The sequence below is a fragment of the Micropterus salmoides genome, unplaced genomic scaffold (assembly GCF_014851395.1).
Source record: "Micropterus salmoides isolate LMB-PRFRI ecotype aquatic unplaced genomic scaffold, ASM1485139v1 Ms_hic_scaffold_3621, whole genome shotgun sequence".
NCBI classification, from domain to species: Eukaryota; Metazoa; Chordata; class Actinopteri; order Centrarchiformes; family Centrarchidae; genus Micropterus; species Micropterus salmoides.
The window spans coordinates 2,363-15,928 of NW_024042953.1; the positions used below are offsets into that span (position 1 = coordinate 2,363).

At 37.7% G+C, this 13,566-nt stretch overlaps 1 protein-coding gene across 1 annotated transcript; it reads right to left on the minus strand.

The window, feature by feature from the left end:
* Window positions 1-424: 424 nt before the first annotated feature.
* Window positions 425-13,048, minus strand: LOC119884713 (voltage-dependent N-type calcium channel subunit alpha-1B-like). The gene is made up of 3 exons (XM_038695035.1): window positions 12,962-13,048; window positions 2,627-2,779; window positions 425-1,016 (listed from the first exon to the last, which is right to left on the minus strand). The coding sequence occupies exons 2-3, from the start codon at window positions 2,751-2,753 to the stop codon at window positions 814-816; spliced, it is 330 nt and encodes a 109-aa protein (XP_038550963.1). The 5' UTR covers window positions 2,754-2,779; window positions 12,962-13,048; the 3' UTR covers window positions 425-813.
* Between the last annotated feature and the right edge of the window lie 518 nt (window positions 13,049-13,566).

Below are 13,566 nucleotides of genomic sequence, written 5' to 3' on the forward strand. Positions count from 1 at the left end.
TACCAAACTTAAATCGTTTGAGTGTTTTTTACAAGTAGCTCAAATCAACAGCTCCAAACTCATTACATTGACTGGACATCAGGTTTGCAAATTACTACCCTAAATTAGCGTATATTGAGGTGATTAGTCTAGAAGTTCACTTAGCTTTTCCAACCTACACTGAATGTTTCAATTAATATGGACAAGTACAATACTATAATTTGTGGGTTATTAGTTAAAACAGAATGTGTTTGTTCATTGTTGTTACTTAGATGTAGATCAGGCCACATTTAAGAATTCCAGAAAGTAATTCCAGTTAACTTGGAGAGTAGTTTTTTCTGTAAGCTTTCTGTAGCCCTTTCATCCAAAGTACCTTACAATTTGCCTCTCATTCACCCATTCTCACACCCACACCCACACACAAACACCATGCAAAGCACAGGTCTGACTATCGGGAGTAATGCGGGTTCACTGTCTTGCACAGATCCAGTTTTACATATAAAAAGGAGAAGATGCAACTCAACCTATAAAATAATTAATGTAGCTAGCGTACTAGCTATGTAGTTATATACACGGTGTCCCCATTCACAATCCCGCCCACAAAGCTCTGACTGGACAAGCATTTCTGCAACCAGGGAAAACTGCAGTCAGTGACCACAACACTAACCTATTTGAATCTCTGACAAATATGAGCTGTGGGCGATGATTCAGAGATTCTGAAACCAGGCAACAGTACATCCCTCCACAACTCAACAACGCAGTAAACCCCATCCATCTGCTACCACCTAACAGACATAGTGCGTCAAAAACAGCGTAAGGGCCAGATGTGTTTCCCTAAAGTGGACTCACGTTGTAGAGGATGTCCACCCATCCCTCCATAGTGATGCACTGGAAAACGGTGAGAACAGCAAAGAGGATATTGTCAAAGTTGGTGATGCCAAAGCTGGGTCCGATCCAGTACTCCTTACAGGTGGTGCCATTATCACAGGTCCTGGCCGGAGCCTCCAGGCCACAGGGGAAATCTGCTGCCTGCTCGCCTACATCCACAAAACACCCAAACATATACATTCACACACTATCACATACAGAAACAAAGTACACAAACATGCTGAGGTATTTTCAGAGAAGGCTGGACAAATTAAATACACAAGATGACAACATTTAAGCAAAGTACATGTGACATAATGATGTTTTTATCCACAGCGACTTACGATTGGAGTTCAAACAGTGCTGACTCTTCACTGTTGATACAAACATGTATGACAGACCTTTAATTTTGAAATCATTTTTGATTGTGATTATTATGTAATTATAAAGTATACAGAGCTTAAATTCCATAATATCTATGTGCACTTTGATGCCTCTTGTGTCTGTAGTCTGTGTTCTTTACAGGTCTTTATGGCACACTGGAAGCTGCTCAACATCTGCTATGTCTTCATTTATTTTTGCACTTTATTTACCTAATGTTGTCATTCTGTGTCTACATTTTGTCATTCTAATATAGTTATCTGTATTCTTTGTAAATAGAACATCTACTGCATATCTATTAGAAGGGCAATACCTCCCTTGTCCTGTTTTAATTTAGATATGCGTTTGTTTATTTGTTTCTTTGTGTGTGTGTGTGTGTGTGTGCGTTGTTGGCATATTCTTTTAATTTGCCCTGCTGGGGATACAGACAAATCTATAATGAGTCTCTTGTAATACTGATTACATGTTATACTTCTCATACTACAGCTGCACAACACACTGTAGCAGGTTTGAAGATAGCAAAAGTAGTGAAGTAATTTAGATCTGTTTTCATAGCTAAATAAAATACACACTGCATCACAGCTTTCCTTTAGTTGTTCCCTGTAATGCTCTGTGTAGAAAGGGCTGTTACAGTGGATCTGTTTGGACAAAATTTATACAGTCTCTCAATACTTTAAATGTCCGTTTCATCTAATGGTAGCTGAAAAATATCACTGACAACAAAAGCAACCAACCACAGCTAATTCTGCACACTTTCAGTGTGGTAAATGGCAAATATACTTTAGGCTGAGATTAAAATGATTTAACATTTTGGGTCAAGTAATTTTTAATAAAATTAAATTTTGAAATAAATGAAATTAAAATGAGTTTTATAATTTTTTAAAGACAAATACAAAAAACTAAAACAAATCCAGTACCCACCTCCCATCATCATCCCTTAGCCAGCTTGAGATCTAACTAGAATACACCATAGAAGAGGGGCATCCTCTTATAAAAACTTTGTTAGTCAAGGTTACAAGGTTGTTTATTTGTATAATGAAATAAAAGTTTGTATTCCTTTCATGCTACACATGAAATAACACAAAATAAAACAATGGCCCTACATTTATTTATATACAAAAGCCCTTACATATAAGCTACATACATACAGTTGCAATATATGTCAGGAATGGGAGATGAAGCAAATAGTTTGTACTTTGCAGAAACCTCAGTAAATTACTTGAGAATGGGGTGTTTTTCACCGCGGAACAAAAAAGAGAAGAAATTTATCATATACATAACTATACAATTAATTAACAATGCCTTCGGCAATACATCCTTGACACAGGGATGATGGAGATCAAATTATGCCTAGGTTAATACCATGAACTTGTTTATCCCTTGTTCTCCTCTAGCTTACCTGTGTCTATCCTGAAACAGGTGCGATGGAACTTGCCCATGTAGAAGTCGAGGCCGATGATGGCGAACATGAGGATGGCGAAGAAGAGCAGCAGGCCAATCTGCAGCAGAGGTACCATGGCTTTCATAATGGACTTCAATACCACCTGCAGACCTGACGCAGACAAGAGAAATGTGCTTTTGAAAATAAGTTTGAGACCATTTTATTTTATTAATTTAGCTTTTGGCTTTGCCTTCATTGGAGAGTGACAGTATGATGACAGACATGGGAGGGGGGGGGGGGGGTATGACATGCAACAGGTCCCTTGAAGTACTGACTGATGTTCTTAATGGTAATGCAATTTCTAAATCACAATGGTTACATATTTATATAATCTAAGTTTTGCAATGAAGGCAATTTGCTTGAAATAAACAATTTTCGTTTGCTAACCTGAAAATTAGACTGAATTCCTATTTTGTTTCACTTCATTCATCCAGTCTGACATTGTGTTCATGTTAGCAGATTTCTGTCATCCGAGATGTGGAAAGTAATTCAGGCTACAGGTTCACAAACCAAACACAAGATGCCAGATTGTCTCAATATGGTTAATGGCATTTCAAAAGCGTAAAAATGAATTTTAAATGTTTCTTCATCATTGCTTAGGAAATGAGTAAGAGGCCTGTAAATTCATACTGTAAGGAAAAGCTTCATTGTATATATCATATAAGCTTCATTGTGGAGATTATTCTTGATCTGTGGGAAGCATCTGTGAAAAAATATTTCAAACCAACAAATTAAACATAAAACGTTATATGTTAATAATGCTGTTGTCACAAGTGGATTTTTAATTGGAAGATTGGATATTTTGGTCGAAAACAAATTAAATATGTTATCAGTTTACTGATTCAATACGTTCACTATTAACATTTTTGTTCACTCATACACAGTCTTTGATTGCAAGCTTTCTAACAAGGTACCGTTAATACATCACATACTTCAATTTGGTCTTAAACATAACCACACAAAGTGAACTTTAAAGCAACACGTGTGTCCATACTGCTTAACATACGGTGCAGATCAAAGGAACTCACACTGCATTTTAGTTAGGTTTCATCTCATGTTTTTTTCTTTTTAATACATTTTGTTTGTATACATTCTGGTTTATTTAATAAGAGTGAAGCTCAAGTTATTATATGTAGAACTCCAAATGCTTCACCCTACTAGCAATTGATGGTAACGCTTAATTATTAATCAGATTTCAAAATTCATTCATAATGTCTGATTTCTTTCACAGGTTCTCCTACCATGTTAATGGGGAGAGAAAAATGGGGAAAATGGTTACTTTGCTTTGTTAGCAACCATTGAGATAACATCCTATCAACCGTATCTAGAAACTCAAACTAAAATGCTTCGTGCCTGTGACAAGTGATGCCACACGCAAGAGGAGACTTAACACGTTTTTCTTTCTTAGATGTTTATAGTGATTGGACAGTGGACTGCATATTCTACCAGCAGAGGCTGACAATCTGCAACCTTTTCCATAAAAGTTGCAATGTGTAAGAACAAGTTAAAAAGACTCAAACTAAAATTATTAGCAGAATGTGAAGAAATAAAAGTTTTGGTGTTATCTCAGAGAGTAGTCTATTTATTGTGTTGTAGACATAGGAGTCATTTACACTGGGGACATGTCCCCACCACTTTTTGAAATGGCTGATTTTGTCCCCATCACTTTTTTAAAACATTCTGAAATATAGCTTGCAGTTAAATAAGAAATGAAAAATCCTTTAGAAAAGTTTATTTGCACATTAAGAAACATGCAATGGAATTAAACTATAGAAGAAACTAATGTGCATTGTCAAAAAAAGGAACTTAACTTAAAAAAAAGCAAGCTACTGATTATAAAATGACCCAAAAATGTGAACTTTAACACTTCTTAACACAGTTTCTTTTTGGCCATGTTATCCGTTCTCTCCCTGTGAACATAACAAAAGAGGAGGAAAGACTAAATCATGCCTACATATATGTTGCCTCAGTAGGGACGATATTACATGAGAAAAGTTGATCTACGGGAGAAACATATCTGAAAGCAACACAGAATACTTTAGAGCTGCACTGCTTTATATTCTGTTATATTTATACACTGCTCAAAAAAATAAAGGGAACACTTAAACAACACAATGTAACTCCAAGTCGGTCACACTCCTGTGAAATCAAACTGTCCACTTAGGAAGCAACACTGACTGACAATCAATTTCACATGCTGTTGTGCAAATGGAACAGACAACAGGTGGAAATTATAGGCAATTAGCAAGACACCCCCAATAAAGGAGTGGTTCTGCAGGTGGTGACCACAGACCACTTCTCAGTTCCTATGCTTCCTGGCTGATGTTTTGGTCACTTTTGAATGCTGGCGGTGCTTTCACTCTAGTGGTAGCATGAGACGGAGTCTACAACCCACACAAGTGGCTCAGGTAGTGCAGCTCATCCAGGATCCAGATCCCTCAGGAGACCATCCACCACCTCATCAGGAGCATGCCCAGGCGTTGTAGGGAGGTCATACAGGCACGTGGAGGCCACACACACTACTGAGCCTCATTTTGACTTGTTTTAAGGACATTACATCAAAGTTGGATCGGCCTGTAGTGTGGTTTTCCACTTTGATTTTGAGTGTGACTCCAAATCCAGACCTACATGGGTTGATAATTTGATTTCCATTGATAATTTTTGTGTGATTTTGTTGTCAGCACATTCAACTATGTAAAGAAAGGAGTATTTAATGAGATTATTTCATTCATTCAGATCTAGGATGTGTTATTTTAGTGTTCCCTTTATTTTTTTGAGCAGTGTACATTTTGAAATGTAATGTGCTACCTGAATTTTGTTTTTCCTTTTACATAAATAAAACATTTCCCCCATAAATTGGTGCAGAAACCTTCACCAGAATGCAGGAAATTAAGTCTTTAATGATCAAAATTTCCTGGGTGAGGTCCCCCAGACCCCCCGTTCCTGTATCTCAGAATTGAGGATATCTTTAAAACACTTTCAAGGATCTTTTCATCTCGTTAACCTAATATTGTGTATTGAGTATTGTGATGTCTCGCGAGCTAAGTTTCTCTGTGCACCCCTAATCTGAGCCCCTATGTCCCCACCAGTTTTCAACACAAAGTGACGCTCTTAGTTGCAGAGACATCTACTGAACTTATTATGGTAACCAGCTAGCATGGCCCATCCTGTCTCATAATACCACTTTGTACCTCAAGAGGCGATTTATTTATACCGATATTATAGCTCAGCCCTCCACCATGTAGTTTCAGCTAGTGTGCTAGCAGCGAGTTTGCAATTTTACACAACATTAGTTTTTTTGGTCTAATAAATAAACAAAATTAACTCAAAAATGTCAAAAAAGAAAATATTCTTACACCTATTTTCTTTATCAAACAGAAAGATACTACTGTACACCTTCTGAATTCAAGTTTTTCTTTCATTGAACTAATTGCCTTGTAAAACATACTTCATTCAAACTCGTTAGCTGCAAGCTAACTGTACAGACACCTGATTATACAGACACAAGATCACTGATTAACATGTTATATGTAACTGGTTTAGAAATGTAATTTTGTTTGGGTGGGGAATTACGGCGGGAACCATTTCTCACTTTGACAACAAGCTGATATAAATAATCCCAGCACGTAACTCCCCTTTAGTAGTAGTTGTTTTTACATTTCTGGTTATGAGTGGATTGAACTAACGAGATACAATGTATTAATTAGCCAGTTTTCAGTCTTAATGTTAAGCCAGGCTAACTAATTCTGTTTCTGGAATTAACAGTGCTAGAAATTAAGCTAATTGTGATGAAAATGTGTTAAAATGTGAAGTCATTGTAACTAACAGATACTTAGTCAGTTTGTTTGATTTGGAGTTAAAAGACATATGGTTTCACAATGCATTTCCCAATATTTGTGGAAAGGGAGGTCACACTTGTCCGCGTTTCAGTCTGATGCTGCTTCTCTGTGTGAGTGGCCGGTGAGGTTCACTTCTCCGCATAAAAAACTTTGTCCATAACATCAGCTGGTTAGTCAGCGCCCCCTAACAGCCCCCTATCACGACGACAAAGAAGAAGAGTTCTTTCTTCTTCTTTAGTGTTTATTAGCGGTCGGCTGACTGACTGAATGATGCTCTACCGCCAGCTGTTGCTCTGTCATTTTGTCGCTCCAGTCAGAAAGACTGAGGGGAAATGAAACAAAGTTGAACTTATTTTAAAAACCTAAAAGATCTGGGGCTTTTGACAAAACATTCGGGGCTTAAGCCCAATAAGCCACCCCCGCTCCGCCTATGCTCGCGTTCACCGTCACTTTCTGCCCCTCGGACAATCAAATTTACAGTTACAGTTGTATTCCAGGTGTATTAGAAAATATTCAGTTGCATTATAATCTACAGGATGGTTTTGATGGTGACATTGCTATTAAAATATAGATTTTATACCAGGCGAGGACGAAAATATCGTATTTTCCTGTATTGTATGTATTCTCTAATAGAAAAATAAATAGATTCATATTCTTTAGCTTCTGATCTACCAAAGGAGATCTTTGCATCTAGGCCTAATGGTTGAGTTATTACTGATTCATTTTGGGTATATATTATTTTAGGCGTTTTTCCTGGAAATAGGTGTCTGTTTCCAAGAGGTTAATAAATTATGGGCAGAATTTTGCACATTAAACAAGTATTGTCAGTCCACTGCTGAAAGTGCCTACAATGGGCATGAGAGCATCAGAACTGAACCACGGAGCAATTGAAGAAGGGGGCCTGGTCTGATGAATCATGTTTTTACATCACGTGGATGGATGGGTGCGTGTGTCGCATGCCTGGGGAACACATGGCACCAGGATGTACTATGGGAAGAAGGCAAGCCAGCAGAGGCAGTGTGATACATTGGGCTATGTTGCAGTACATGAACGCCCTTTCACGGAAATGGTATTTCCTGATGGCAGTGGCATCTTTGAGCAGGATAATGTGCCACAAAGCAAAAATGGTTCAGGAATGGATTGAGGAACCACCAGGGTGTTGACTTGGCCTTCAAATTCCCCAGATCTCAATCCAATCAAGCATTTGTGGGATATGCTGGACAAACAAGCCTGATCCATGGAAGCCCCACCTCACAACTTGCAGTGTGAAAGGATCTGCTGCTATCGTCTTGGTGCCAGATACCACGGCACACCCAGTGGGATATAACACTACACAGACTGATGTTATCAGTCCCAGCAGCTTAACTCATATTCACTCTCAGCAGGACTCTTTTCACATCTGCAGTGGATACTGACAGTGGCCGTTCCTCTGGAGGTGGAGTAGACTTTATCGCTGACACTTTGTTGAGGAGATCAAAGCGAGCATAAAAGGTGTTTAGCTCATCTGGTATGTGGCCTCACACATGATCAGGATTCTTGTACCATTTTTAGAGTCAAATCCATGCTTTCAAATACAATTTAAGACCCCAAAATGTCCAAACAATTTCTTAGATATAAAAAAAAATGAGAACAGATCTCTTTTAATGCCGCATTTGGCGACATAGGCAATTTTATTTTCTCTACAGATGAGAGACTGTGCATATTCCGAATCAGGGAAAATACAGTATCTCACAAAAGTGAGTACACCCCTCATATTTTTGTAAATATTTGATTTTTATCTTTTCAGGTGACAACACTGAAGAAATGACACTTTGCTACAATGTAAAGTAGTGAGTGTACAGTTTGTGCAACAGTGTAAATTTGCTATTCCCTCAAAATAACACAGCCATTAATGTCTAAACCGCTAGCAACAAAAGTGAAAACACCCCTAAGTGAAAATTTCTAAGCGATCCACTGTTTGGCATCAAGTGTTTGTCATGATCTGACCATAAAGAAAAGTTTAAAAGCCCAATTAACCATCTGGTTTCTTCAAATTTTACTCAGGAGCAAAAAATCTGGCTTTAAATTACAATAATATAAATAATAATTATAATAAGAATCCACAGCACCTTTGTGTCTCTGGCGGTAACACAAAACTGCTCAAACCCGACTGCTGAGAAGTTGTGAGGGACTCGGGTCTGCTCCATGCTAACAATGCAGGAATTGGCATAGACCCTTTGCCGCTGCGTCCAGCTGGTGCATTTTAGATCTTATGTGGGATTTAACGGCTTTCAACTCCATGGTGACTAAACATGAAAGTTTTTCGGAATTTATTGCGCCTTGATTCGGTACCTGCCGACGCCAACCACCTCCAAAACCCATGTTAAACTTCATAAACTTGCATCTACCTGTCTTGCAGCCAGGACTGATGATAATGTAATATGACTCACAGCCAGACATAAACATCTGCAGCTAACCATAGCTAATGCACACGTAACATAAAACTTATATTAATGGCTGGGTCTCGCATTGTGAAATACTAAGTAAATTAAACAAATGCACCCTAATTTAACATTTTATGGCAGGCCACTGTGCATAACCATTTTCCTACCAGCCTTAAACGCACCATTGGCAAATTTAATACCTACAGCAAATTTACAGTTAATTTAAGACAAAGACCTTAATATCCCTGATTTTATTTTTTATTTATTAAGACTTTTTAAGGAACCGTAGGAAACCTGCTGATGTGAGCTCCTGCTTTTGTAGCCTGTGATGTTTTGGATGGCCTGCCACATATCTTTGGTGTTGTTGGTGTTGAGGTCTCTCTCCAGTCTCTGCTGATGTCTCTGCTTCACCTCCTTGATGCCAGCTTTCAGTCTCGCTCTGGCAGTGTAAGCTTCTTTATCACCTGACACCTGATCGAATTTGTGGCTAATAGTTAAATGGAACAACTAAATTGTAACTGAGTTATGGTAATTGTAATTGAGTTCATTCATGTATTTTGTAGGGTACCCTTTTTGTTGTTTATTTTGCTTCAACTAATTTCTGGGAGTATTTTCTCACTTTTTTTGGTTTATGCACCAAAGACAAACATTTGGCTGGAAAACTTAACATTTATTTGAAGGATGGTACGTTCCAGTCCACTACTTGATTCTTTGGACTTAAGCAGCATACTACTGCCAGACCCAGAATAAATTTCCACTTACAGTCTAACTCAGGGGCAATTATACGATCAGACCTTTAGGGGTGCTCAGCCCCTACTGAGAATGTAACGTGCATACAATGCCTTGCAAAAGTGTTTACTAATCGGTGGAGAGTATAAGTAGGCCTACTAGAGAGGAGCTGGTGCAGAACGGAGCGGGTCAGTCAAGGGCATCATTTTGTGTTGAAAAGTGGTGGGGACATAAGGGCTCAGATTAGGGGCGTGAAGATACATTTGGGTCATGATGACGCACGAGAACAAGACAAGAAGACGTTAGCACTATTTAGATTAAATATTTGATGCATGTCGGGGGGTGTGGGGGTCCTCCCCCAGAGGATTTTGAGCATTAAAGTTGTAATTTCCTGCATTCTGAAGACATTTTCATCTCCAATTAATGGAAAACTATATTGCATTGCATTTTTTTTCTTAGTGCAAGCTGTTGTTCAGAACGTTTTTAACAAATGCTTTCAAAAAGTGATGGGGACAAAATCAGCCATTTCAAAATGTGGTGGGGACATGTCCCCAATGATTAAATTTTGTTACATGCTTGCTTTCTCTTTTAAGGAAGTAGTTTTCTGTTGCTGATTGAGTTTAATTTATCAGTATTATTTTAATTGTTAAAAATAATTTTTTTTGGTTGCACAGAATCTGTGGAGTATAAATTATTTCTATTAGTATAATATTCTAACATTAAATTAAAACTAATTTCATAGCTTGGCTACTGTGTTGGGCAGAAACTGTAATAATATTACTTTTCTCATTTTAAATTTACTCATTTTCCCAGTAACTAGCAGTGTAATGGATTACTATTTCCAAAACAGTAATATCATTACAGTTACTAATCCAAGTAACGCTGCGGTACTGAGTTACTGAATGCACCATCCTTGGCGTGAATGCGCGACTGGGCGGCAGGTCAGCTGCAAGCTGTTGTTCAAGTCAGCTGTTAGTATAATGTTACTATATTACTTACATAATCTCAGTATATTCAATCAATTTCATATACTGTACACTAGTTTAGGCCTATTATGAATATTATATTCCAGTTACCAGTGTTGAGAAGTAACTAGTTACAAGTAATTTAGTTACGTAATTTAATTACAAATGAACTGTAACTAATATGTTACAGTTACTGGGGAAAATGTGTAGTTAAATCACAGTTACTCGGCTATATGTTAAATAATATTAATTTTGTTGCTTAGCATGTTTTTCATGTGCACAATGTCTCTCTTTGCCAGGTCCAGCCACAGGTGTTTAGTAAAGTTTGATGTTCTTGATTGGTTCTCATGTCTGAATTTGCAGCACCAACATCTGGCAGTTAAACTGCCTCTCAAACTGTCTGGTTAACAGTTGAAAAACATTCATTAGAAATTTAGAAAAGCAAGGAAATGTGGTAAATTCAATTACTTTGAATAAAGAGTAATTGAAAGTTAAGTAGTTAACCTAGGCTACTGTTACATTTTAAATAGGGTAACTTGTAATCGGAAATCTATTACATTTCCAAAGTAACTTTGCCAACACTGCCCACTGTTACAGCAGTTTAATTTTTGTGGAATGTTTCCATTTATAAAATCCATGTGCAAGAAAATACAAAAAAGTAAATACTTCAATAATGATCAATTGTCAATAATCATAATTGCAGAACAATTACAGTAGGTTGTAGTCTTTACTCGCATACTGTGCTCGTAAATCATTTTCCCGCTTCCCATGTATTTATTTTTTGGGATATATGCAAGTGAAATACTCTGTACAGCCCTGCATCATCCATCCTGGCAACTGGTCCCCTCATGCTGCTGTTCTTGTTTTACTGGTGGGTGCCGTTGACTTCCCATCTCTGTTACAGCTAATGGTCTAACGTTATATACTGCAACTGGCTTTATCGGAGGGGAACGTAGCAAACATTTCAAATAGCCAGAGCTGGAACACTTAAGTTACAGTATACTGCTACCAACATGTCATGTGTACAGCCCATCAGAGTGCTAAAATAGTTAAATATAATCAAAAACTACAACACAGTCCCATAAAATAGAGCACTGTGTTTGTGTTTGCATAAAAATCCCTCATCTTCAGCTTTGAGTAGGCCTCTGTCTGGCTCAGCTTCCCCTGTGCTGGACTCTCCCTCTGCTTGTACTGATCGTACAGCTACATATGCATGAGAAGAACATCAGTAATAAATGTGACTAACAATAATACATTTTCTAATTCTATCTCATATCTCACATATGATTGCCTACTCAGCCCTGCACACTGCCCCTGTACCTGTCACTGTTTTTTCTGGTTCCATTGTCTCCTCCTCTTTCTTCTCTCCCTCCTCATCAACATGACTGGGTCCTTCATCACCCTGTACTTGTACATCATCTCCACTGACCTTAACAGCTAATATATATACAGACACACACAGATTCCTCGCTTATAGAAGGATGTTGTCTTTGAGTGATAACACATTGCAAACCGTTGCTTATCATAAATATTATAAATATATAAATAAATAAAATTGTATAAATAAATATTATATATAATATTTATGCCTATATATAAATACATATATAAATATATATAAATAATTTCAGTATTTAATAAATGCATTTCTAATTGTGCACTTCTTCTCCTGCTGGGTCCTGCCTGCCACAGCAACTTTTTCACCAAGGAAGCAGTCACTTAATTTGGCGCATTCAGCTGCGTCTTGTGCCAACATCTTTTTCTTCTTAATTTTTCGGCACCACACATTTCTTTTTCCTCATTCTTTCTTTTTGCCATATTTACTGTCTTTATTGCACTTGTCACACAACCCTGGACTGAGTTCAGCACCAACAAAACGTAGCAAACTGGTGGCAAAAGGTTTTGGATTAAACTCGCCCCAAAGGGAACTCCTTTGATTGGCGCCAATGAGCCAACCAGAAAAAACGAGGATCAGTCCAAGTCGGTATCCTCCCATCAATAGTGAAAGTATTAGTTTGGCCCAAACTGCGTTCCGCTGCAGCTAACCAGTCCGTCAGCACAGTCGCGGATCATTAAGTAAAACATTAGAAACTGAAAACTTTTAGGGACATTAAACCCGTTTAATGTAAGAAAAGCCATATGAAACTGTAGGCTATGGTTGCCCCTTCTCTTTCTTCTCCAAAATATTTTCAATTCAAAACATTAGAGGACAAAAATTAATTTTCAGGAAATAATAATAAATTATTGTATTATCTTGGTATAACTGAAATCATAATTTCATCTTGCTTCATTTCCATCTAATTAGAAACAGATAGATACTTGGTTACATTAACTTACTTGGAATGCCAGAGACAAGTTTGAGGGGCCGCAGTACTCTCACCGCCCTCAGTGTTCTTAGATCAAAATCAGCACCCACAGTGGCCAGGATCCTGCAAACACAACAGCAGCATGAGGTTAAGATTACAGGTACTTTTCATTGTCAGCAGGTATTTGTCTAAAAAAAAATGTGCAGGAAAAGAGTATTACGGGTGTTAAGTGTATCATTTTAAACACCAGTTAATCATTTTCAAATAATTTATTAGGTTGATAGACAAATTGCAAAAAATTTAGACAATGGTAATGACTGTGAACTCATGAAAGGAATGTTGTACCAGTGTTGCTCACGAGGACCACAGTACACATTAGTACTATGCAAATTTGACACTGATGTTAAGTGTGAATGCTGATGCTTATTCTCTTTATTAGTGTGAAAGCTGATTCAGCAGCATTCACACTATTGTTATTGTATTCTGCATCATCATTATTATTATTAATTATTATTATTAATAATATTATTAGGGCCTGAGCACCGACCAGTGCAAGGACCCTATTGGAATTGCTATGGGAATGGCAGCGCATGTACATGCAGCAGCCTAACGCTCCTTCAAACTTGGAGACATTTT

What these genes read in the sequence shown, in the direction of transcription:
- LOC119884713 (XM_038695035.1), bottom strand. Translation starts at nt 2,753, where the DNA reads ATGAAAGCCATGGTACCTCTGCTGCAGATTGGCCTGCTGCTCTTCTTC. An exon ending in CTGTTTCAGGATAGACACAG is followed by an intron (nt 1,017 to 2,626) that starts GTAAGCTAGAGG and finishes TTGTGGATGTAG; the next exon opens with GCGAGCAGGCAGCAGATTTC.